Source organism: Lactuca saligna, chromosome 7 (assembly GCF_052625555.1).
Source record: "Lactuca saligna cultivar CGN05327 chromosome 7, ASM5262555v1, whole genome shotgun sequence".
Classification (NCBI taxonomy): Eukaryota; Viridiplantae; Streptophyta; class Magnoliopsida; order Asterales; family Asteraceae; genus Lactuca; species Lactuca saligna.
This window is the reverse complement of record NC_136423.1, coordinates 31,890,919-31,918,214: the sequence shown is the minus strand read 5'-3', so window position 1 is coordinate 31,918,214 and position 27,296 is coordinate 31,890,919. Positions and strand designations below refer to the sequence as shown.

Genomic DNA, 27,296 nt, shown 5'->3' with positions numbered 1-27,296 from the left:
ACACACTTGTATTAAAATGTTTATATTTAATGCAATGGATGATGTTGTTTGCTTATTTACAATTACTGTGTTGTGATACTACACATGACGTCCTCCGCCCCAGAATGTTTCCGCCATTCTTGGTTCTGGGGTGTGACAATTGAATTGGCTGAGTTTCAATGACCTCTCTGATTCAGACAAAGTGAAAAAGATTTTGATCCTGTTTTCTATGTCTCCAGCGGGAGGGACTAGCTCGTCAAACTTGAAAGCTACAAAAATAAAACAACAAAAGAAATGTGAATTTCGGGATCCTCATCCTCAATATAAAAATATAAAGTCCTACCCTTTTTAACCCAAGACTGAAGTAAGAGATTTCCATCAGGATTGGAGTCACGTTTCATGAAAAAGTATTTTCCTTTCCAAGCACCATAATTATGCTTGGACTTCAAGACAAGGGGAAATCTATCAGATTTGACCTTCAACAGGAAACAAGAGTTCCCAAAAGTCGTAAGATCATAAATATAGGCTAGATCACTTATGCGAACTGAAAGATCCATGGAACGATTCAAATGATCAATCGAATAGAGGATCCTCTAGATCGTTGGCATGACTTGGATGTACGAGATTTTTGTGTTAGAAATGATTCTGGAGAAGGGGTAAAAGAGTCATAGGGTGAAAGGATACTCGGGAAGACAAACCCAAGTAGAAGAAATGAATTCAGGCTGAATCCTAGCATCAAAAGCTCTAAAAACGATACCGACGTGAAAAGTTCTAGCTGGTTTTAAGATCCTGATGTCATCATCAGTGCAGGTACAAGTTTCCACATAAGACAAGATCTTCTGATCCGTGAAATGATCATTGGTATAGCAAATGATGCTTGTAGGAGATCGAGTAGCTTTCTTGCCCATCATCAGAACATAATACATGATGAACGTTGGAAATAAGAGTTAAAAGATTAAGATAAAACTAAAGAGTTGAACGTCCTATTTATATAAGAATCACAAAGAGGTAAAAGGATGATTTGACCTATTCCAACGACTAGAAATCTAACTGTTGAAATTTAAATTACCCTATCCATTAAACATAAAAATCTTATATCTTTTTTATTTTGTTTTAAATTATACCTTTAAATATTGGATAACTAACCTCAATATTTAGAAGGAATAATTTGTGGGTAATTGTTAGGGATAGGATCCCACAATTACATTTAGGATCCTCAATATTTCCAAAGCCTCGGGATCCATAAATCATATTTTGTACACTGATGATCGGAGAGTTGCTATTACTTGGGAGCAGTTATGGGATATGTGTGACATCCCCAAATTCACGGCCAGAAAAGACCGGTTTAATTTATGCTTTTTAAAATAATTTCAGAGTAATCCTTTGATTAAAAGAGTTGCGGAATTTGTTCCCAAAACGAAATATGATAAAATAAGATTTACCAAAGCATTTCTTAAAGAAATGTATTTTCATTATATAACAAAACTCGGGATGTTATATTTCGACACAGACAAAAGCATAAACGGCACATTATAAGCCTTACAACAGTTATATACACTACAGGCCTATAATCGAAATATATTGATAATTCATCCAACTTAGGCTCTCGCGCCACTACCTGTAATACAAATAAAACTGAGTAGGTCAGGCTTGGGAGCCTGGTGAGCATATAGGGATTTCAACCCACAATAAATAAATTTATTAATTTCATCAAACAAAAATAACCCAATTACCCATTCCCGTTATCCTCACTTTATGTCCCTAAAACAACTATCACAAGGGACCTAGTCTAAGGATTTTCATCGGGGCGACAACACATGCTTCGGGGTTTTCTCGGCAATATATGTCAAACAAGGCAACCATGTGGGGGATGGAGTACAGCAAATGAACACTCAATTTCATTAACACCTACAAGTGACGAGCCTGCCAGCGATCCACTAGATTGTCTAGAAAAGTCTTTGGTCGTCATCTAAACTCCGCTAGATAAATAAATCAACAACAGCAACGAGGCCTCTCATCAATTTATCACATGTTAGCTATCTACCCATGTTATAACCCAACATATTATGTAGATAACAATATATAAACATACATTCATATATAACTTAAAACTTGATGAGATATTCATTCAATACACGTTCCAAATAAACATAACATATACATATATACATACATACACACACACACACACACACACACATATATATATATATATATATATATATACACACACATTGCACGTACTCTATATAAGATACTTCATAGTTATGTGTTACAAGAAAAGGGAAGATACCCTCACTCAAAACATATACTTAATACATACAACAATACTTGTATTAACAATCGTGTATATGAAAGGGACTATGCACTCACTTGAGAAGAAGATTATCGGACAGCTATACGGTTCTTCAAGTAGTAACTCTTCGATGAATCCGGGATATCTTCACACATCGGGCTTCTCGCGGGCAGAGCTTCGGCTCGAAAACTCTTTTTTTTCTCGGGATCTTTGGTGCTTCAGGGCTTGCTTCGGGCTTCGGGATGATACCGGGGCTTCGGGGGTACTTCAAGACGGCTAGAGAGAGTATCGGGAGTGAGAGAGTGGGGAATTAGCAACCATGGTTGGTTGCCCTTCAATTTCTATTTATAGGGCTGAAAATCTATGCTCACGTCGTGAGCTCGATATGTCACTATGTTTGTCATTTGGCCACTTGCTCTGGAAGGCACCCATCACCTTCTCACGTCGTGAGCTCTGACACAGGTGTAAATTTGTTCCCCAAACTTCAAAAATTCATATCTTTCACATACGAGCTCCATTTTCGATGTTCTTTATATGCATGCGTAAGTGAGATTATGTTTTATAACTCTCGTATAGACTCCATCGGCTAATTTTGGATTTAACTTTTATTATATTATTTTAGTAGGCCGAGATAGGAAAACTCCGTTAGCAATTCACAACTCCTTCATCCGACGTCTGTCTTCGTCTATATTATTACCATTGTAGTACTATCAAGGAGATCTTCGATTCTTGTTTAGATTGTTTCGGATAGAAATCACTCGATCTCATATTCGAACTTCGGGTTGCATACCGCTAAGTCGAAACTTCGAAAAATCATAACTTCCTCATACGAAGTCAGATTTAGGTGTTCTTCTTATGCACGGTCTCAGTTTAACATATTCTATGACTTTTGTTTAGATTACTAATGCTAAATATCGCTCTATCATAAATTCACTATTTATGTCACACAGTGTCGTACCAGTTCTATCGTGAAACTTCGACAGGTCATAACTTCTTCGTTATAGCTTGGATTTTGGCATTCTTTATATATCCGGAACCCTTGTCACGACCACTACAACTTCCTTTATAGATATTAGGCTTATCTAATATTTTATTATTATGCTTATTTTTATTCTTAATTCATTTAAGTCACACAATTAAGCAATAAACACATAATACTCAAATAATACATTTCTATTACTTCAAAACAAGTTACAAAAGTTAACCTAGACTATTACATCAATATTAATACCTAGCCTAGAAACACGGATGTTACAATATGTTTCACGCTCGATACATTCCATGGGTTGAGCAGGAGCGTTTGGCTCAGGAGTATTTGAGTTTGAGACAGGATGGGGAGTCAGTCACGGAGATCACTCGTATGTTCACAGATAGGGTGATGTTCTGCCCAGAGTTTGCTTCCGAGCAAGCTCAAATGAATTGTTATCTGAGCATGCTCAAGACCGGCATCCGACAGTTTGTGTCTACCCAGTGATGTGATACTCTGCCAGAGCTACAGGAGGCAACGAGGTGGCGTGAGTTAGAGATCGAGCTAGAGTTGAGGGAGCAACGGTAGGCCCCAACATAGTCGCAGCCGGCACTGAAGCGGTCTAAGACCACTGATACCAGGATTGGGGGACAGTCATGTCATACTTGTGGGAAGTGCGGAAAGGCTCATTCAGGGACGTGCCGATCAGGGAGTGGGTGCCACCGATGTGGCAAGCAGGGCCATCTGGCCAGGGATTGCAGGAAGTAGACTCCGGCTTCAGGAGTCAGTCTTTGTTATCATTATGAGCAGGTGGGCCATATGAAGGCCCAATGTCCTCTTCTAGCCACCAAGCCAGCGCAGGCTTCAGCGCCGGCTACATTGAGGATTTCAGATGGGAGGCCGGTTAAGACAAAGCCTCCGAAGGCTTAGGGGCGTGCCTTCCAGCTTACAACCGAGGAGGCCAGGGCAGCATCGGATGTGGTTGCTGGTATGTTTCTATCCTTTATCCCATATATTTTATATGTGTTATGCTTATCTGTTGTACCTGTGTTTAGGTACATTTTTAGTGAACTCCTTGCCTGCATTGGTTTTATTAGACTCGAGGGCGAGTCGGTCTTTCATATCTCATACATTTAGTGGGGGAGGTCAGTGTGCAAGTAGGCGAGCTAGAGTGTCCGTTGCGAGTCTCTATCGCCAATGAACACGGAGTTTCTACTTCTTTGGTCTATCGAGGATGCGAGTTGGAGATCTTTGGAGTATCCTTTCCGATAGATTTGATTCTGATTCCCATGGGGGAAGTATGCGTTATTGTGGGGATGGACTGGCTTAGTCGATTTGGTGTTATGATAGATTGCGAGGGCCAGCGAGTGGTAGTTCGAACCCCAAGAGGGGACTGATTGTATATGGCGAGGGCACCAGAGTGGGATCAGGGTTATGTTTAGCTGCTAGGGCTCAACAGTATATTCATCACGGGTGTGTGGGTTTTCTGGTGTATGTGGTCTACACGAGTCAGGGATCAGATTTTAGTTTCATAGGTTTCAGTACTTAGGTAGTTTGCTGATGTGTTTCCGGAGGAGTTGTCAGGGATACCTCCGGAGAGGCAGGTCGAGTTTCTAATCGACCTGGTGTCGGGTGTGGCCCCTATCGCCAAGGCGCCGTACCGGTTGGCGCCACCCGAGATGCATGAGTTGTCATCATAGTTGCAGGAACTGTTGGGCAAGAAGTTCATTTGACCTAGTAGTTCTCCATGGGGAGCATCGATCCTATTCGTTAAGAAGCATGATGGTTCGCACCGGATGTGCATTGATTATAAGCAGTTGAACAAGTTAGCTTTGAAGAACCGTTATCCACTCCCGAGGATATATGATCTATTTGATCAGTTACAGGGTGCATCTTGGTTCTCCAAGATAGATTTGAGGTCGGGGTATCATCAGGTCCGGGTCAGAGAGGAGGACGTGGAGAAGACCGCGTTTCGGACTCGTTATGGTCATTACGAGTTCGTTGTGATGCCATTTGGGCTCACCAACGCGCCAGCAGTATACACGGACCTGATGAATCGGGTCTACAGACCGATGCTTGATCGCTCGGCCATAGTGTTTATTGATGATATCTTGGTATATTCCAAGACTCGAGAGCAGCACGAGGATCACCTCAGGGAGTTATTGGGAGTTCTAAGACAAGAACGAATGTATGCTAAGTTCTCGAAGTGTGAGTTTTGATTATGAGAGGTCTAGTTCCTCGGGCATCTCGTTAACCAGGAGGGGATTTTGGTCGACCCGGCCAAAATTGAGGCAGTCATGCAGTAGGAGATGCCGAGATCTCCCTCAGATATCAGGTGTTTTCTGGGATTAATACGGTACTTCCGGAGATTTTTTCGGGATTTCTCCAAGATTGTAGTACCCTCACTCATCTGACGAGGAAGGGGTAGATTTCCGGTGGGGCCCTGAGCAGTAGAAGGCGTTTAAGACCCTCCGTCAGCGTTTGTGCGAGGCTCCAGTTTTGACTCTCCCAGAGGGAGTTGAGGAATTTGTGGTCTTCTGTGATGCATCCATCACAAGCCTAGGGACAGTCCTCGTGCAAAAAGGATGAGTGATAGCCTACGCATCGCGGTAGCTAAAACCACATAAGACGAGATACCCTATGCATGATTTAGAGCTGGGAGCAGTGGTGTTCGCTCTCAAGATATGGAGACATTACCTATTTGGGATCTGTTGTATGATATACACGGATCACAAGAGATTGAGTCATATCATGGATCAGTCGAGCCTAAACATGAGGCAGCGCAGGTGGCTGGATGTAGTCAAGGACTACGATTGCGAGATCCTTTACCACCCCGGTAAAGCGAATGTGGTGGCGGGCGTCTTGATCCGCAAGTCAGTTGGGTTTTCCACCCCAGCGATATGTATGAAGATAGCGGTGGATTCTCTGCTTGTGAGTTTGATCAGAGATGCTCAGGTTGAGGGCATGCGACCAGAGAACTGGAAGTTGGAGAGGATCAGGGATGAGAACACCCAGTTTGTGCAAGATAGCCGAGGATTATTGACCCGATGCGGTCAGGTATGGGTTATGATGTCTGGTGGGGTCAGACAGTCATGGAGGAGGCTCATAAGTCTCTTTTCTCTATTCACCCAAGGGCCACCAAGATGTACAAAGACTTGAGTTTGAGTTATCGGTGGCCATGTGTGAAGCGAGAAATCGCTTGGTACGTCGAGAGGTGCTTGACCTGTAGGATGGTCAAGGTCGAGCATCAAAGGCCGCATGGTAGGTTGCAACCCCTAGAGATTCCCATATGGAAATGGGAACAGATCACGATGGATTTCATTACTAAACTGCTGAGGAAGGCAAAGGTTTTTGATGTTATACGGGTCATCATAGATCGATTGACCAAGAGTCCCCATTTCTTGGCTATACAGGAGCGTTCTTCGGCCGAGAAGTTGGCCGACGTGTATGTTCGCGAGATCATCGCTCGCCATGGGGTTACAGTCTCCATTGTTTCCGACCGAGATGCTAGATTTACCTCCCATTTCTGGATGAAGTTCCACGAGGAACTAGGCACGCGACTACACTTTACCACGACATTTCATCCACAGACCGACGGTCAGACACATATCATATTGATTTATTTATGGTTTAGACTTTAAACATAGTTATATTTATTTATACTAACATAAATCAACATCTGTTTCAATCTACACTTAGTTATTAACTTCTAAACATGTACTTGAATACTTTGTGTGGAATTCTCAGTCTTATTTAAAATCTTGATTTGTTCACTTTTGGTCAAAGTCTCATTCACACTTTTAACAAGTTCATTTGCATTCAAACAATTATTCATGTTAAGTACAACACAAGCATATGAATCATTGGGTATAGTGGTATAGTCAGATACTTAACTTTCACGTTCGAAAGTAGTCTCATCAACTAACTTCATTTAAAAGTAATAAAGGGAAGCAACTTCATATGTTGTTCTACACAGATGTCATCATAATGACAAAGATATGTAAGTTTTCCATACAATCGTTTAGCAGTATTACAGTAAATGTTTTGTTATTTAATTAGCATCTTATTATCCATCCTAAGTCTGTCCTTATCACACATAATATTTTTAACATAAAGCTCAAAACTTTTGATTTTAGTTTTCTTCTCTTCAATCCTATTACTAGCTTCATACAAGAACGCCTTAGAATTTTCTGCCTCGCTAGTCATTGAAACAAGTAAGTCATTTATGTAAGAATAAGTTTCATCAAATTCACATAAGATAGAATGATAAGAATTCGAAGGAATATTAAATGAGACTAGAAGATCACATACCTTTACAGTCAATGGAGATTTTGGACTTGTTGATACAAAACATCTCCCAATCATCTTCTCATCTTCTTCATCACTTTCCTCTTGGGCTTTTGCATACTCCACCAAATCTTCATCAACTTCTCCTTCTTTATACCCTTCATACAACACCCCGTGTGTAGGATTATGTATCTCTTCGTCATCATATTTAAATGACCAAATTTGATATGTTCCATTATTTTCATCACCTCTTCTGGCCACAAGTGAAAGATTTTTCGTTGGAGCACAAACTTCTTCCAATTTCTTTGCATAATACGCCTTATCTTTCACCTTCTCTTTCTTCTCTTCCATCTTTTGCAACATGTAATCCTTAGCCAAATGATTGTACATTTATAGTAATTGCAGTTATATCCATAATCTCCTTTCAATATTAGTTTTGTCTTCTTATCATATTCTTTCTTCTCCACTTTTGCTTTCACATTCTGACTTCCACCAGCATTCGACACTTGCTTCTTTTCAAGATTGTTCTTAAAACCTCCACTGATTGGTTTCTTGAGAAAATTCTTCACTCTATTATTAGAGTAATAAGAAACAGCTTCATCATCAGAATTGATTAGAAATCCTTCTTCATCTTCCTTCACATTTTCTTTCGACACCAACGCCATTGGACCACCATAGTTCAACTTGTTTTCTTCAGCAATTTCCATTATCTATGTTTCATGTGCTATGAGAATATTGTACAAATTTGACAGCAAAAGAGTATCAAAATTCTCCTGTGTCGGGATTATCAAGAATATGTTTCTCCATTCCTTTCTGAATCTATATACGAAGGTAAGATTGAATTCAAGAGTAGTACGTATTACCCCATATCGATTGCATCTTAAAATCAGATCATTCATTCTGTCATTATAAGCTTCAATGTTTTTGTTTTCTTTCTGCTTGAAATCAGCAAGTTCAGACAGACATTTTGTCACAGAACTCTTCCTTGTTCTTTCATTACCCTGATATTTCTATTTAAGAGTGTCTCATATTTCCTTTGCAGTTGTGCACCCATGAACGTAGTTGTAGACGAAAGGAGGAAGAGCACCTCTCAATTCACGAAGAGCTTTCTTATCACAAGCCTTCCTGGTGTTTGCTCGAGTAACCATGTCTACATCTGTTCCAACAGTACCAATATTCTCAACCAAATATTCACGATAATTTCCATCTTTGATAGACTTCCACATATTTTTATCTATGCCATTAAGATAATCTTCCATCCGATTAGCCCACTAATCAAAATACTTAGGGGACGTTTGTTTCGCAAAATGTTTTTTGAAGGAATGGAATTTGTCAAAAAAATTGGAATCCAAAAGATAATTTCCATCTTTGATAGACTTCCACATATTTATTCTTATCACAAGCCTTCTGTAACGCCCGCAGATCCGGGCTAGTCAATTTAGAGGCAATATGGGTTGAAAATGACTTTTCGACAAAATATTATTTAGAATAAATAATCTTAACCAAATTGTAGAATATGTCACAAGGTTTCCGTACATATAAAGAACGCCGAAATCCGAGTTATAACGAAGAAGTTATGGCCCGTCGAAGTTTTACGGCAAAACCGGCACGGCACCGGGAAGCGTAAATAGTGAATTTACGATAGAGCGAGATTTATCCTTAGCAATCTAAACCAAAGTCGTAGAATATGTTAAACTAAGAGCGTCGATAAAAAGAACACCCAAATCTGACTTCGTATGAGGAAGTTATGATTTTTCTAAGATTCGGCTTAGCAGTGCACGACCCGAAACTCGAATTTTAGTTCGAGCGGTTTTTGGCTTACATGACCTAAATGAGAGTTCAAGATCTCATTAATAGGAACTCAACGGTAAAAATACAGACGAAAACGGAGTCGGTATGAAGGAGTTACGAATTCTTCGCGGTCATTTAACAGTCTAAACGCCTCGTACTGTTAAATTTAAGATCGGTCGAGAATTAGCCGACGGAGTCAAAATGAAAGTTGTAGATATTATTTTTACCTACGCGTGGATATAAAGAACGTCAAAAACAGAGGTCGTATGTGAAAGTTACGGATTTTAGAAGTCGGAAGTGTGCTATGCGAAAATGGGTGATGTGGCACAATCTTGGCCATTGCTTTCTCCCCAAGTCTTGCCACTAGATGGTGACATGTGGCACCAAGTTCAGCCATTTTCACCCTATAAATACCACCTCTCCCACCCTCATTTTCTTCACACCTTTCCCATTCTTTCTTCTCTTTACTCTCTCTCTAGAACCTCTCTCTAGCCCCAAAATCCCCCGAAAAGCCTAGGGAACCTTCCTAGCACGAGGTGGAAGCCCCGGAGTGCTGGACGGCTCCGAGAAGAAGAGCTTTTCGGCTTGGAAACGCTGCTCCAAGCAAAGCCTGGTTTTCTATAAAACCCGCTGTAAGTGAGCTACGCCTACGCTATTTTTAATATAGTTTTTATTTAATTATATTAACGTTATTAAGAACATATAATAAATACTTGGGCTATTATTATGGGTTATATAAGTATTTTTTTAACGCTTATATAATAGTAATAATAGCTAGACTATTAATTAGTCTCGGCGAATAATAGACTAAAATCTATTGGTGATAATACTAGGTTTCGTCGAAAGAAATTATTTTAAAGTAAACGAAGCGCTGTCCGAGTACCGAGTCACCACCTTCTCAGGTGAGTGCATGGTCCCTTTCATCTTACACATAGATATGAAGTATTTATTATATAATTTACGTGTTGTGAGTGCATAGTCTCTTTCATCTTACACATAGATATGAAGTATTTTATATAAACTACGTGCTATGTGTGCATATTATCTGAATACTTGCTGTCTATGCTGGATGAACGTTTTATACATGTTTTAAAGGATTTAAACTGTATACGTATTTTATATATACGAATATGTTGGGTATGATGATGGGTAGATAAATGATGATAGATAGAAGATGATGTGAGTATACATTCGCAGCTATAGACTTAGTGCCTATGGGACAAACACCGGTAGCTATGGACTTAGTATCTGTTAGACGTTGGTAGCTATGGATTTAGTACCTGTTGAACATTGGTAGCTATGGACTTAGTACCTATTAGATAAAGACTGGTAGCTATGGATTTAGTACCCGATGAATAGACTATAGCAGCTATGGAATTAGTGCTTTATGAACGAACATTGGCAGCTATGGATTTAGTGCCAGTCCTAGAACCCTGGAAGTAAGGGACTTCGGAATAAACGAATGAAGAATAGATGACTCTTAGGATAAATCCTTAAAGAGTAAAAAAAAAAAGATAACGGGGATGGGTAATTGGGTTGATTCTTTGATTGAACATAATAATTATATTATTGTGGGTTGAAAACCCTATGTACTCACCAGGTTTCCCAACCTGACCCACTCAGTTTATTTATATCACAGGTGTTGATACGAAGTCACTTTACACTGAGAGATTTAAAGAGATGTAGATCACTAGTGTAAATACATGTAAGTTCTGTTTATGCTTATGTTTCTGTATTAACGATGACATCCCAAACGTTTTAAATGAATAAAAATACGTTTCTTCGAAAATGTTTTAATAACGTATTTATCGTGTTTTTCTGGGAACAAATTCCGCAACCTTTTTATAAAATGAAGTACTCTGATTTTTATAAAGCATAAACAAAATCGGTCTTTTCTGGCCGTGAAAATGGGGATGTCACACCTTCCTCTCCCGCCCGTCACTAGTCACACATTCCCCACATCGCCTTTTTCTTGTCATCGTTCCTTCAACAATCGAAGAACGATCTAGAGATGCTCTTGTGCAAACATAAAAAGCCAAAGGAAAAGAGAACAAACAAACATCACCAAGCTTTGTAACCCATTGGACGTAACTTATGGGCTGTTACGCATGTTTTTGCTATTAGGTCTCTCAAGTTTTAGCCTTGGACAACCCATACACTATCCCTAGATACCTTAACATTTTAAGTTTTATTAATAACATTTCAGCCCCCTCAATCACATTTAAACCTTTTAAATAAATCATATTTACCCTAATAGTTCCATAAATTAATTTAATTAAATTATTTACCTTTAATTATTGATTAATCCTCTTAGATATTAACTTATACTGTTTTATTTTATTTACTGAATTTTAAAATCATAAAGCTAAAATCATTCACATAGATAAATATTCATGTAATTGAAAGCTAACATCGTTAACAGAAGGATTTTTGGGTCATAACAGAAAAGGTCATATTTCAAGTCTCAAATGATTGAAAGGCGATAGAGTTGTCCAAGCTCCATAGATCAAGCCAAGAAAGGACCAAAACAACATTAAAGTGGACTAAAACAGCAAATACATGTAGATCTAAAGGTGAAAATCAATAAAGCTTGAATATTTAAGACATACCAAGGTCCAAAAGATCGATGAAGACTTATTTCTTTAGTTGCAAAGCTTTAATGTCAAATCTTTCAAGAATACTTCATTCTAAAGCCATAAAAACACAAAAATATGGATGAGAGGAGAGAAGATGAGCTCAAAACTATTAATAAGAGGATAAGGTTTCCCAAAGATGGTTCTAAGGTTAATGGAGGCTGAGAATGATCAAACCCTATGGGTTAATGCGCCTTAAATACTCCCAAAAACCCAACAAAGTTGTTCAGCCCATGGGCTTGGTCCCCTTGGTGCCTATTAAATGGATCCCTGGCGCCTTCAATATAATTCCACAAATTTTTAGATTTTTTTCGATTAATTCCTTCAAGCTTCGGTTTTCACTTCTGCATTTCCTTGGACTTTAAAACCACCAATCAAGGTATGGGAAAAGCATAATCAAGACTCGTAAAATTAAACTTGTCTAACAACAATATTCTCAATACTAAAAGCACAAATTTATTAAAAAAATGTTTAATAAGTCTAAAAGATTTACTATTATCACTCTAAACATAAAACTATCAAACTAAGAATTTCTTGAGTAAGAAACACGAAACTTGATTACAGATGGACTTTGCATAATCGTTCCTCTTGTTGATCCAACTTACAAAGAATTGCATATCGTATGACCAAAATACACTACTTAAAAACAAGTAAGAATAACACTGATAAAGAACACTTAGATGATATGATATTTTTGTACCACCATTCATACAAAAAATATGAAACATTCATTTAGATACAACAAATTTGAGATCCTTTCACCTTGATACAACTATTCAAGTTTTTCCTAAAGTTCCTTTGTCGTTGATATCTCATGTACATTTACAAGTACTTTCTTTACAAGACATAAACAAATCACATTTGACTCTTTTAAATCCAAATCATCATATTCACCATCGTCGATTTTATTGGTTGCAATTCGGTTCCTTCCTAAAAACAGGGATTGGTTTCCCTTTTAATGCCTTATATAACCCATACCAAATAAAAAAATCATAGACTTGAGCTTTCCACAAACTAAAGTTGTTTCTTCCATCATATTTCTCTACATCTACCTCGTGGGACAGAATTTTGATATCGTATTTGTATCTCAAAAAACAGTATTGTATAGTAGAAAAATATACACCACGCTTGTAAGTATATACCAACAAAGGATTCACATGAAAGAGAGCCGGGTTAAAACAAACACACTTAAATACTAAGTCTTTCCTAGAGATATGTACTCCATAATTGTATATAATTCTATTATAAAAGAACAATCAACCATATCCTTATTTCTAATGTAGAAGATTAAACCAGGCTACAACCACAAAGCTTGCTACGAACCTTTAAAGTACCGAGACACCTTCCATTATGACCAATAGAAAAATCATTTTTGATGTGGAAGATCAGACAAAGTTGCAACCACATATCATATTATAAACCCCTAAAATTGATACCTCCCCAAACTCAGAGCTCTACTGCCACTTTTGGGAAAAATAGCCTCAAAGATCCCCAACAAACCTCCCAAAGCTAATAATAAATAAAATAATCGAACACAAGAATATTCGACCAGAGAAAAACCATGGGCCTCCAAAGAGAAAGATCCATTATATGATATATTATTGCAATCACATAGATAATCTCCCAAAACATAAAAACCAAAATCAAAGAAATCAATGTCGACTTGATTTATTTGACTGTGGATCGGGATAACTGGGTTCAAAACCGAACTGGTGAACACCGAGGACTACTATTTTCCCAATTAAAGGCATTATTCTTGTGGCTAATGATTTACCATTCATTATTTCTTGTTTATAGCATTATAACTTGTTATAATTTGAGGCATACACATGCTAAGTTGTCGTGGCCACATCATCTTCAATCCATCGTCTTCATATCCACGACTCTTTGGTTATACACATGCTCATAAAACAAGAGAGGGAGAGGGAGAGAGAGAGAGAGAGTGTGTGTGTGTGTGTGAGTGAGTGAGAGAGAGAAAGAAAGAAAGGAAATAGAGCAAGATAAAGATATAAAGAAGAAGAGAGTTTAAAAAGGCATAGATAGAGTTAATCCCCACTACAATCACGCCCAAAACCTAACTTGCACTATCTATGAGTAAGGGTGTGTAGTAGCGCAAAGAGAACTCTTTAGACTCCATATTAGAGGCGCTTTGTCGTCTCCTAGGGGCGGTGTTCACATCCTCCACACTTTCCATGTCATCACCACACCCTTGGATTTTTTAGTATACTCGATGATCTTAACTGTTTTTTTCACTGTAGTTTGAAATAAGGACTAAATTTTCAAGTAATGTCAAATTTAAGGGTACTAGTTACCTGCAAAAAAACTGTATTAGAGTGTATGTGTGTGTGTGAGAGAGAAATGAAGTGGTGTTTGTATGGTAAGGCTGAGGGGTATCCTCACCCGTGATAATGGAGTGAAAAAAGACCATGTCATTATTTTAACCATTCCACAACCAATCCACTAGGTTGTGAAAATAGTGTTCACTAGTGAAGAGGTGACGAAGAAAAGAGAGATTATAGAGAAAGATAGACACAAAAAAATGTTCAACCAATCACAACCATCGTCTTCTTTCGTAGTCGGTACCACGCCACAAGACACCAACCCATTTTTAGGACAGTGTTCACACATGGCTTTCTATGCCATATAGGACATCACGTGTAGGGTGATGCCCCGTGTTTATGGGTCCATCTTATATTTTTTATATTAATTAAAACGCTAAAACAAAGAAAATGATTAAAAAAACAAGAATAATAAATAATAAATAAATAAATAAACAATTTAAAAATGCAAAATAGCTATAGTTTTTTTTAACCAAATCCACAATGAATATTGAAAACCTTTTGTATCTTAACAAAGAAAATAGAAACTGAAGGGACCATATTTGCAGTTTTCTCTATATAATATTTAGGAAGTGGTGTCGGCGATCATCGAGAGAAAATGGATGACGGCGAGGGAGGTCTGAGCTTCGACTTCGAAGGCGGCCTAGACGCAGCACCCACCCAACCCACCGCATCCGTCCCCGTAATCCACCAATCCACTGACAATGGACCATCGGCTTCTGCCGCTAACCTCAGCTATTCCACTGCCCCTCCGTCGGCTGTCACCGACCCTGCTTCTGCTGCCGCCGCCAACGCCAACTTCCCGGGAAGGAGGAGTTACCGTCAAACCGTATGCCGTCACTGGCTCCGGAGCCTGTGTATGAAAGGAGAGGCCTGCGGGTTTCTTCATCAATACGACAAATCACGAATGCCTATTTGTCGATTCTTCCGATTGTATGGAGAGTGCCGCGAACAGGACTGTGTTTATAAGCACACCAACGAAGATATCAAGGAGTGTAACATGTAATTTTCTCTCTATATATTCTCATTACTTTGTCTTCTTGAATTATATTCTAGTCAATTTCATTCAGTTTATCGAATTCACTACTAAACCCCTACAACCCCTGATTTGATTGAACCAAACCCAGTTTAGGGTTCATGTGTCAAATCAATATATCGATAGATTTTGCCTTATCAATTCAATTTAGTACTGGCATATCTAATTGCTTATCGATACAAGATCATTGAGGAGTTATTTTGATCCTAAATCTAAAAATACAGGTACAAGTTGGGATTCTGTCCAAATGGTCCTGATTGTCGATATAGACATGCAAAGCTACCAGGACCTCCTCCTTCAGTGGAAGAAGTACTCCAAAAGATTCAGCAGCTAACATCCTACAACTATGGCAATTCTAATAGGTTTTTCCAAAACCGAAATGCTAACCAATCACAGCAATCTGAAAAGTTTCAATTTCCACAAGGTAACAATGATACAAATCAAGTTAATAAACCTGCTACAACAGATGCAAATTCATTGCAGCCTGTGCCTCCTTCTTCACCACATCAGCAGCAGCAGCAACAGCAACAGGTTACACAGTCACAGCAACAGGTTAGCCAATTAGGTCAATCCCAAGCACAGTCAAATGGTCAACAAGTTCAAGCAAATAAAACCTGCATACCCCTGCCTCAAGGAACATCAAGGTGTAGTTTTTATTTAGGCCTTGTTGATTACTTTTTGTACCATAATGTAGATGCCATTGTTGTGATTATGTTCTTTCTGCATTAAGTTAAAGAACAACATCCAGATTAAGTCCCATCTCCATTAAGTCAAAAAGAAACATCAAACATGATGTTATTGTCTTCTATTCGTTGTCATTATTAAGAAAAATATATGATCGTTCTGCTTTTATTCTCTTTTTAACATGTTTTTTTTGACTAATTCTTCTTCTTGAACTATACATCTGAAAAATTAGGTATTTTATTGTAAAAAGTTGCAATCGTGAAAATCTTGAGCTATCAGTTCAACAAGGAGTGTGGGCCACCCAAAGAAGCAATGAAGCTAAACTAAACGAAGCTTTTGATTCTGTGGAAAATGTTATTCTAATATTTTCAGTCAACAGGACACGACATTTTCAGGTAATAAGTTAAAAACAACTTTTTTAAATCCATTTTTTATTGCATAAATGATGATTATTACTTTTGTTTTTTCAGGGGTGTGCAAGGATGACTTCCAAAACTGGTGGCTCTGTTGGTGGAGGCAACTGGAAATATGAACATGGGACTGCACATTATGGACGCAATTTCTGTGTCAGATGGCTCAAGGTATTTCCTTACAAAAACAGCCCCTAAACTTTCTGAATTTGCAAAAATGGTCCCTGTACTTTCTGCTATTATCAAAACAGACCTTCAAGTGAAAGTTTTATTTACTTTGCAGCTATGTGAATTGTCCTTCCACAAAACCCGACACCTCAGGAATCCTTACAATGAGAACTTACCAGTGAAGGTACTATTTTTTTGCTTTTATATCTTTTTTTTATTTAATTTTATTTATTTATTTTTGGGTATTGTGGTTATAGATAAGCAGAGATTGTCAAGAGCTAGAGCCATCAATTGGTGAACAATTGGCTTCGCTTTTATATCTTGAACCAGATAGCGAACTCATGGTACCTTTTTTTTCTTATAGAATTATAAATTATAATTTATACATAATATTTAATTATGTATATTTTTATGTTTCTTTTGTAGGCAATATCGGTTGCTGCAGAATCAAAACGGGAAGAGGAGAAAGCAAAAGGATATAATCCCGAAAATGCCACTGAAAATCCGGATATTGTCCCATTTGAGGACAATGAAGAGGAGGAAGAAGACGAAGAGGAAGAAAGTGAGGAAGAAGATGAAGGTTTTGATCAGGGTGGTTTTATGGCGGGACAAGGCGGCAGAGGAGGAGGAAGGGGCGGCAGAGGGATGTTATGGCCGCCACCTCATATGCCCTTAGGAAGAGGGCCCCGCCCTATGCCTGGAATGAGAGGCTTCCCTCCTCTCATGATGGGGGCTGATGGGTTTTCTTATGGGCCCGATGGGTTTCCTGTACCCGATCTTTTAAACATGGGCCCTCGTGGATTTGGCCCATTTGGGCCTAGATTTTCCGGCGACTTTCAAAGGCCACCGTTTCCCGGTATGATGTTTCCCGGCCGGCCTGGGCCCCACCAAGGGAACTTTCCAGGGGGTGGGTTCGGGATGATGATGGGGCCCGGGCCTGGGGCGGGTCCAGGACCTGGGCGTGGTGGCCCATTTATGGGTTTAGGTGGAAGAGGTGGCCGACCGGGTTTTCCACAGCAGCAGCAGCAGCTTCCACCTTCTCAGAATCGGGCTAAGAGGGATCAGGCGGCTGGTGGTGGTGCCGCCCAGGGTATGGGCCAAGACGATGAGGCTCAAATTGGTGGTGAAAGTACGTTTAAAAATGGTGAAAGTGAAAGTGAAGATGAGGCACCGAGGAGGTCTCGACATGGTGAAGGGAAGAAGAAGAGGCGGAGCTCTGAGGGTGATGCCGCCACAAACTCCGGTGATGGAAGTTAGGTAATGGCCAGAGATGTCCACTTCATTATTGTTGGGTTAGTTTGTCATTAGAGATTGGATATTTATAGGTGTTTAGTTTATTAAAAGGCAATGTATATTAGCTTTATTTACACAGGAGGAACACCCTGAGAACTCATATGTATGCAAAAACACCATGTAACTTTGTCTTAGAACGATTTTTGATTAAAGATGTTTCATTTTTTCCTGATTTTTGCAACAAATGGTTTTTTTGGCTCAAGTAATTCACCTGTATCCTATTTAAATGGTTGAAATGTAGTTGTATTAATTGCTAAAAAATGACACTTTTGCATGGAATAATGAAGCATTGTTGCATAAACCGATATTCACAGTGTCACTTCGTGAGCTGTGAGTCTAAAGGTTGTTGAATAAACAATCATTTTCCCTTTATATAAATACGTATAGTCGCTGAACAAATGAATGATTTAGATTTTGAAATATCTCATTGATCTCAACCTACTAAAGTATTGTTGTGTCTTGGAGAGGTAGGAGTTAGCTGGATGGCTAACCTACTTAACATAGTCTTAGATACTTCCAAGATGCTCAAAGAGTAAAAATCAAGTACTGTGATTTCAATTTATATAGAACAAGGTGTTGTTGCGAGTACTAAAATTACTTAGGTTAGGTGTTTGATTTTTTGAAGCAAAAATCCATAGTTTTGGACCAACTTTGTAACCCTCTGCAGTAGAAAATGTGGAACAAACGGCTGCAGACTGTAACAAGAAGCGTGTTTGTTTTTTTAACATCTGCATGCTACTGCAGATATTAAAAAATTAAAATAAACTGATTTTATAATCCTAAAATAGTTTTTCAATACCGAAAATATAATAATGTATAACATTTTGGCAATAGTTTATGATATTTTAGCAAAAAAAATAATGATATTTTAATAAAAAAAAATAAATATATTTTAACATAAAATAATGATATTTCATCAATAAATTATTATTATTCAATATAAAAAAGGGAAAAAATTTCAACAAGAATAAACAAACAAAATTGTAGAAAAAATGTGAAATAAAATTTTAGCAATATATAATCAATATTTTAGCAAGAAAAAAAGAAGAGGAAGAAGTAGGAAGAGGCAAAACAAATGTTGTGCCAAGAAGCACACGCACAGAGGTTTTTTAATCCAAAGACTTTTGAAAAACAAACATCTGCAAGATGAAAAGTGTTTTGCGTGTGCTGCAACACGCAGCGATAAAAGGTCTGAAGAAGTTTTTTCCAAAAAACAAACACCACCTTAGTCATACCATGAAACTATGAGAGAGAGTATTGGAGGCTAGGTTGAGACACATCACAACTATGTCAGAAAACCATTTCGGTTTCTTGTGGGGATGTTGACAAGTGAGGTGATCCATCTCCTTAGGCGAATAATGGAGAAATATAGAGAAAGAAATAGGAATCTCCACATGGTGTTCGTCGCCTTTGAAAATGTGTACGATAACATACCATGTAAGGCGATTTGGAGGACCTTGAAATCTAGACGTGTCTCTGGAAATATGTCATGGTTATTCATCATATATATTGTCAGTCTGCAACTTGTGTTATGAACCATGTCGGAGACACAGTCGTTCCGGTAGAAATGGGCATCCAATATGGTTCAACCATTAGCCCGTATATTTTCACCTTGATCTTGGACGAGATGTCCAAGAGATTACCTTGGTGTGTGCTTTTTGTCAATGACATTGTGTTGGTGGTAGAATCAAAGATTGGTTTGATTTTTGAATGCCCTATAGGACACCTAGAGGTCGAAGTTAGTAGATAAAGTGCTTAAGATCAACACTGTTAAAACTAGATATACCTTTGGTGCAATTTCAGTGGGGAGAAGAATGATGGAGTACATGTAACTTTTACAGTAGTGAATCAAACTCTTCACCTCAAGGAGGGTTTCAAGTATTAAGGGTTGATGATCCATAAGGAATAGGTGCAGAGGTAGATGTCACCTATTGCATTAAGACGTGTTGGTTAAAATAGAGGGCGGCCTCAAGAGTTTTGTATGATAGGAAGATTCCATTAAAATTGGAGAGGAAATTTTACATGGTTGCAGTTAGGCCTGCCATATTGTCATATTGTCTGGATCCCAATGTTGGCCCAATAAGGAGCATGATAGGAATATAGAAATAGCATAAATGAGAATGGTGTCGTAAGCTTGCAGTTGAACTTTGCTAGATAGGATACCAAACGCAGTCATTAGAAATTCATTAGGAGTGGCACGGATCAACTAGTTAAAGCAATGATGATTGAGGTAGTATTGGCATGTCCAAAGGAGAATACCATAAGTGGTGGTAGGGATGGCTAAGTTAACAAATGGTTGCATGGTTGGTAATAGGAGGAGAGGACTTCCTAGAAGAAAACAGAAGGATAGATTAAGGCTACACGTATGACATTAGATTGCAGGGTGTGGAGACTTATCGTCTACCTTCATGGTAATTGAGTAACTTATGCATCTATGTATGGCTTATGTGTGTGTCATTTGTAACTTTCTTTTGTTACCTGCTTCAATTCTTGTATCCTTCTCGATTTTTATCGTAGATACCTACGTTGTAGCTTAGATGTTTGTATTGTGATGTATTTGTCGTGTTTCACTACTCATATTGATGACTACCTCTTGTTTGCCTCTTTTAACGTTCATTTGCTTATACTATGATTTAGGTGGTGTTCGTTTTTCTGAAGCCAGAAAAAAAAAAATCTTATTTAAATGAGGTTAAACAGGTTTTGTGGTTATTTATTTACCATCATCGCCGCCACCATTCAACACCAAATACATCAATAAGCAAACATCCTATCAAAGCTTTTTCATTGGCATCATCCAGTAAACATTACTTATCTTATTTTATGATAAATTAATGAAATTTTTAGACATCAAGAATCAAACGTCAAGATCTTAACATACAACCACTTGCTAAGAGGATCTTCAAATGAGAGCCCCATCACCGGAACCAATTTCCAGTCACTGGAGCAACCACCACCACCGGTGGGAGCGGAAAGAATCATTACCCCTATTTCCGACGCCAACCCCCATCAATCAATAATGTACACAATTAGTCCAAAATACACATCAAACTCACATTTTTCCCCTCCTACAACCAGAATAACAAGCATGTGGACATTACTCCGGTCCGCCACCTCCAGCATCCGTTTTTCCATCCGATTTTCCCGTGGCGGCAGATGGTGGAGACACCTTCTCCTCTTCTTTCGGAACAATATCATCATCCAGATTACCATTCGGAAGACTAACTGATGTTTCAGCAGACTTCACGGTTGTAACTGGTGGTGGTTCGATGGGTGGTTCGACCGACTCCCGCCATTCAATCCATTCCGGTGGCTTATCACCCTCACTTGGTTTCAAATCCTCAGTCGATTTCCCAATGACAGTGTCATCCGGGCCTGGTTTCGACTCCGGGACCTCAGATGTAGCGGCATCAACAACCACATCTTTGTCATTTTTGTCAGAAGTGACATCATCATCACCGCCACCACTGCCACCTCCAGCAGCAGACTCAGTGGCGGGTGAGGGTGATGAAGCTACTGCACTAGTTGATTGTTCTTGATCCGCCCTCTCCTCCTCAAAAGCAAACCAATTTGAATTTGTGAAGAGCGACCCACTGAAATAAATAATTCACCAATCATTAACTAAAACCACCACGTAAGATTATATATAATCTTAGCCTAGTCAGCAATATGACTAGACAAATAACACACCTTTCTTGGTCATCTCCCAATCGAAGTGAAGATATCACCACTTCAGCAGATTCATCATCAAAGTAGACATCCTGCAAAAACTTACACTGTTACTGATACTGATACTGTTACTAATAAAGATACTGTTACTGATAGTGATATTGTTACCTCATCGTCTCTTTCCAATGAGCCATGACCCTAAAAAAAGAAAAAAAAAGTTACAGCGATCAATAGTCAGGGAAAAATAGCGTTTTAATTTAAAATTAGGAAATAAGGATAAAAGTAGCATACCTCATCATTATCATCATTTTCATAAATACCATATCGGAAAGCCTGGCTTAGGTTATTGGCTAAAGCTGCCACGTCATAGTCTCTATCTTGATAATCATCATCATCACTATCTCTCCCACGGTCATGAAGTGTAGTAGGTCTCCTATTTTTTTAATTTAAATAGAGAGAAAAACAATTAAAGTAAATATAATTGTACAAAATACAAATTACAAATATACCCACCCGCATGCCCACTGATAGACATTTTCAAGTGTATTGCGTTTAAGGAGTACATCTGTATGCCACTCAACCCATTCACTATCACCCTGTGAAACAAGAAAAAAAATATAACATGTTATGAGGCAAAAGAAACATGAGAAAAACAGGAGGACATGTGGCAACCTGCAGATATGACTCTATGAAGCTGTTATTTGTTCCTTTTTCGATCAGTTTGTTTGCAATACGTGTCATGTGACCAACATTTCCTATCCTTGGTGCTGTTCTTCCTTCAGCAGGGACTGTTGGCTGCAACATGTATTCAATGAATTCCAATTACAGACGTTACTCTCACTTTTTATTTGCTATTATATTTGTTATATATTGCTATTATGTGTAAAGAAGAAAGTAGACCATTACATTCTTTGGATCAGAACCCAATGCACAATTCTTTTCAGCATCAAGAATTTTCCTGACAAGAAGACAATCTTCGAGAACATGTTTGATAAGTGAAGGATTCTTGCTTTCAAGGCAAGAATCTATTATCTGTTCAATGTGGTGATGGATGAAGTTATTGTAAGGGTACCTAAAGTCAATAAACAATGTTGGTTAATAAATTTTATATATTTGTTACTCATACAACATTCCAGAAGATAACAACACATACTCGAAAAATAATTCTAGAATACGTCTTAATGCACCAAGGCGGATCAACTCCTTCTCAGCAGCTTCACTACTAACAGTCATTAAGACCGAGATGAATTCAATAATCTGAAATTTTCCATTGTTAAGTAACAATCAGTTATTTTTCAATTCACTGAATCATAATCATAATATAATTATATAAAATAAGTGAAGTACAAAAATAACCTTTAGGCGATGTTTCCCAAGAGGTGGCTGCAACTTGCCATATGTTGTAAGCAAAACATTTACCTCTGCTGAAACGTTTAAGAGCTTTAACAAATTCCCTGAACATTTTAAAGGCAAGATTTCAACATAAGAACTAGTTTTTTTTAACAATAATTTATATTTATTTACAAGATAAAAAAATACCTAGGCTCTCCAACATGCCTTCCACAGTCTCAGGTTTGGCTGATGCTGCAGGACCATGGGTTGACTGGCGATTGTACATGTAATAAGTACCCGAGGTTTGTCTCTTGGGATCCAACAAAGATATGCATACAGACAATGAATGAACTAAAACTGAATTTGGCCTTGAGTCCTCCAAAGCATGACGAAATAATCTTGCTATGAAACTGTAAAAAATTATATATAAAATGTTTATGTGTTTTATTAAATGAGAATCCAAAATTTTAAATACTAACCTTGGGCTAGATATTTTAGCAGACAGTCCAGGAGGAGCATATCTAGTTATAGCACAAAGAGCTTCTGCTGCATTTGCATGCACTTCAGGACAATCCTTTAAAAAGTTTGAATTTTAAATTTTAGTTATTAGTTCATAGCTTTATATGGTCAAACAATGGATAGAAATAAAACTTACTGTAGAACTGAACTTGTCAACAATCATTTCCAAGACATCTGTATCTTCTAGCCACTGCATTGAGTCTACATAGCTGGTGTAAAGATGTTCATCAGCACCAATCAGACGAATAAGAACCTGTAAAAGAATAAGAATTAGATGGTATAAAGAAAAAAGAAAAAAAAAGAGAGAGAGAGAGAGAGAGAGAGAGAGAGAGAGAGAGAGAGAGAGAATAGTAATGGAAGAGAATTCACCTCCATGATGGATGTAATTCCTATTAGGTCAACTAGTTTCTTGATAATTTCTTGATGGGCCTGGATAAAAAGTCATAAAGAACTTAGAAATTTGAATACAAAACTAATTACACAAATGAGTGTGTATATATACACACGTATACTTACTTGAATATAGTTCATTAAGGGAACTGTCTTTCGCAACAACAGACATACAACAACCTAGAAAGATCCAATATGAGGACATAAAAAAGAACAGTTGAAATATACAATTCAGCCAAAATCCATAAGAGAAAACAAGATGATAACTGAAGTGAACTTACTTTACTGAAATAACCAGCAAGTAGAGCACTATGTGGGTGTTCTGGTTCAAGGAAGGAGAATAGCAAGTTCATCAACTGCAACATTATATGAAAAGTTTCTTTTACAAGTTAATCACAGTCAAACAACCCTAAGAACACTTCTGATTTTGAACTCAATAGCCTAAAAAGATAAAGATCGACTGTTTACATACCTCCTCATCCTCAACCAAGGCTTTGAGGATGATATCAACTTCACAAGTAAAGATCTCACAAGCAATAAAAGGGAACCTAAAACATTAAAAGTACTTATTATTAGAAAGCATCTAAAGAAACTAATTTTAAGTGATAGACCAAAGAAACCTACTTGAATGTTCTCCCTTTTTCCGCATCTTCGGGAGCTTCTTCCACTATGTAACGAACAAGTTGCTCAACCTGAGTTCTTTCCCTTAAACTGCAATAAACTCAAAGATAACTAATGATTGGACATGACTAAAACAGATTAAATTTTATAACAAGGTGTCCCAACACCACAGGTGAGCTGTACATGCTACAAGATAACATGGAGATAAATTTAATGTGAATTATAAGACTTACAAATTAATAAGGCGGTTGTTAAGAGCTTTGCATTCTTGGATTATTTCGTCCTCATCTAGAAGCTCCTCTAGTGTAAAATTTTCCTTGTCCAGAATTGTCTCCACCTGGGTTTGACAAAAGGTGAGTATGAATGTATGATACCTCAGAACAGTCAAAGACAAAGTGGTTGACTGGTTGTCATTACAATATTGTCATTAACTAATGATTCGGACCATGGGTAAGGAGCATGATATGGCAATCACATTCTTGTTTGCCTTTTCTTGGGAACAATATATTATATCAGGCTCTCTTTATATTCTTGACACAGACAAAATTAATAAAGCGCAAGATTGATCCAACAACAGAGAAAATGAAGTTGTTTCTAACCCTTTAGGAGATTAGTAATGAGGGCCATGTGTTTCAAGGGAAGGAAAAACCTCTGTTGAAAAATAACCCAAAAAAATCCCAGAAGAAACAGGCCCAGTTGGCCAGTAGGAGTAATTTAAAAAATATAAGAGAGAGTGAATGATGAAAGAGAGCAATAAGAATACGATTTTAAGAGGGGAATGTGAAGAGGAAAGAAAACTTCATTATAATGGTAATAACTTGTGCTAGTAGATGGAAAAGAAGATAAAGATAGATGTGCAAGAAAGCTCATTTTCACCTATTTTATTAGATTTTGGGAACCAGAGAAAGACAAGTTAAAAGACAGAGGAGAAAGGAAAGGGGATGTTAAAAGAATTGTTGTACACATAACAATGAGGAAAATAATAGAGGTGGCTAGTGTGAGATAGATATTTAATCAAGTGTATTACCCAGGTAAATGGACACATACAATTCTAGTTAAGGACACCCAATTCTTTTGGGTTACCTTATATTAACATAGATTTTTTATCATGTTCAATATACATGTTGGAGTAGGAAACCAATCAACCAGGCAAAACCAAGCAAGATGCCAAGATGGAGATATTTTTAATCAACCATACCCAGACATGCCTACAGTCATATGTTGTCCACAATAGAATACAGTTCCTGTCACTTTCCCAAACCCATCATCAACCAGAATCTACACAAACAGATGCGATTCCTTTCTCTATGCGCACCCAAAAGAATAAAACCCCATGGAACTTGACTTAAGACATCAAACATAAACACAAATTTTCAAAATATACACTTTCTATCATATAGGTCTCTGGGAAATAAGAAAACCTGAGGCTACTACACTAATATTGTTAAACAGCATCAAATTTGTGTCAATTTTTTTCATTTCATTTGATTTCCTTTCATTTTCCTCATCAACCAACAAAATAAACGTCTGAATGAAGAAACAAACTTACGATTAGCTTAAATAGTAACTAATCAAAACCAGGATCTAAAGATATATATAAGCATCTAACCAAATTATCTGTAAGAAACATCAAGGATTTACCGGAGACGTAGTGGACAACCCGGTCATACGCCAAAACATCGTGAAATTGAATAGGAATGGTTTGAATTCAGATCTGCAGCGCCAGAAACGTAGCTTAAAGATCACCGCAAGAAGCTCCAAAATCTGAGAAACGAAACCCTAGAATTCGAAAATGGAAGCAAAGAGGTTATGTTTGTGGGAAAATTATGTGGAAGAGTTGATTGATTCAAGGGTTAGAGATAGAGATGGAGAGAGAGGGAGAGAAAACCTGCAATCGCGGGAGGGGGTATATCTCTGTTGCAACTATCTCCTCCTCCTTCTTCTATGTCCATCGATCCATTTTCAAATTCCAAAGTTAAATCTATGTACAATTATTTTGCAAGTAAACCTATTTTTGTAAAACATTAATTTATGCAAACAACAAAAAGAAAAAAGCCACATGTTTTTATTTGTCAATTTATATAAGTCATTTTTTCCATGCACATAGTAATTTTTATTTAGTATCAAGTTTTAATCACCAACCGGTTTCTAACCTAGCAATAGATGTTTGTATTTCCTTCTTAAAGATCGAAGGTTCGAATCTTATTTAAAAAAATAGATAGACTTATGAATAATTTAGGGACAGATTTGATTTATCATTATTTAAAAAAGGTTAAAACACTTTAGTAACAAGTTAAAATATGATTATTGAATTAGTTAAAAAGTTATTTATCACCACAAAAACATTAATAAAAAATGATCATAACTATCACAATTATCTACTTACGTGATGTTTCTGACATAAAACATTAAAGAATTAAAGATGAACACATGTAAATACAATTTATGATTTACAAACAAATATTTATGATAAATTTTAGTCGCTACAAAATAATGTTTGCTATGATTCGTGAGTTATTTTTTCTCTCACAAGTAGTAATGTTTTGTTTTGTCTAAATGCATATTCAAGTATGCAACTTATTTTAGTATGTTTAGGGGCTCAAAGATTCTACGTTTTGTATTAAGAATTTAGCATCCTTCAAATTATTAGTCATTCGTTGTGATCTCAATTCAGTTGTGTTTCCATACAACAACACATGAGTATGTTGTTTTCAAGTCGATAGGATGTTCCACCTTCGATGACGGCAAACGTCAAAGAAGACAAACATGAAAATTATAATGATTTCTGAACAAAAATGACGAAAAGAAAATTGATTAAGCAGCTACCAACGAGAAGATATAACATTTTCAATATCACCTCAAAAACAATTTGAAAGTGCCTCATC

At 37.6% G+C, this 27,296-nt stretch overlaps 2 protein-coding genes across 2 annotated transcripts; one reads left to right on the top strand and one right to left on the bottom strand.

Moving 5' to 3' along the window:
• The first annotated feature begins 14,859 nt into the window (after positions 1-14,859).
• Positions 14,860-18,052, top strand: CPSF30 (cleavage and polyadenylation specificity factor 30). The gene is made up of 7 exons (XM_078963793.1): positions 14,860-15,294; positions 15,553-15,972; positions 16,245-16,407; positions 16,483-16,593; positions 16,706-16,774; positions 16,848-16,934; positions 17,017-18,052. The coding sequence occupies exons 1-7, from the start codon at positions 14,891-14,893 to the stop codon at positions 17,845-17,847; spliced, it is 2,085 nt and encodes a 694-aa protein (XP_078819919.1). The 5' UTR covers positions 14,860-14,890; the 3' UTR covers positions 17,848-18,052.
• A 2,624-nt stretch (positions 18,053-20,676) lies between these two features.
• LOC145004409 (uncharacterized) lies at positions 20,677-26,425 on the bottom strand. The gene is made up of 20 exons (XM_078963321.1): positions 26,300-26,425; positions 26,053-26,190; positions 24,645-24,748; positions 24,415-24,501; positions 24,263-24,338; positions 24,072-24,146; positions 23,917-23,970; positions 23,770-23,829; positions 23,537-23,653; positions 23,361-23,455; positions 23,089-23,291; positions 22,906-23,003; positions 22,703-22,806; positions 22,456-22,621; positions 22,222-22,344; positions 22,063-22,145; positions 21,841-21,982; positions 21,718-21,747; positions 21,571-21,641; positions 20,677-21,473 (listed from the first exon to the last, which is right to left on the bottom strand). The coding sequence occupies exons 2-20, from the start codon at positions 26,089-26,091 to the stop codon at positions 20,978-20,980; spliced, it is 2,223 nt and encodes a 740-aa protein (XP_078819447.1). The 5' UTR covers positions 26,092-26,190; positions 26,300-26,425; the 3' UTR covers positions 20,677-20,977.
• Between the last annotated feature and the right edge of the window lie 871 nt (positions 26,426-27,296).

What these genes read in the sequence shown, in the direction of transcription:
- CPSF30 (XM_078963793.1), top strand. Translation starts at nt 14,891, where the DNA reads ATGGATGACGGCGAGGGAGGTCTGAGCTTCGACTTCGAAGGCGGCCTA. An exon ending in GATATCAAGGAGTGTAACAT is followed by an intron (nt 15,295 to 15,552) that starts GTAATTTTCTCT and finishes CTAAAAATACAG; the next exon opens with GTACAAGTTGGGATTCTGTC. An exon ending in AACCAGATAGCGAACTCATG is followed by an intron (nt 16,935 to 17,016) that starts GTACCTTTTTTT and finishes TTTCTTTTGTAG; the next exon opens with GCAATATCGGTTGCTGCAGA.
- LOC145004409 (XM_078963321.1), bottom strand. Translation starts at nt 26,091, where the DNA reads ATGTTTTGGCGTATGACCGGGTTGTCCACTACGTCTCCG. An exon ending in ATTCTAGAATTATTTTTCGA is followed by an intron (nt 22,622 to 22,702) that starts GTATGTGTTGTT and finishes TATTGACTTTAG; the next exon opens with GTACCCTTACAATAACTTCA. An exon ending in CATTGGAAAGAGACGATGAG is followed by an intron (nt 21,642 to 21,717) that starts GTAACAATATCA and finishes AAGTTTTTGCAG; the next exon opens with GATGTCTACTTTGATGATGA.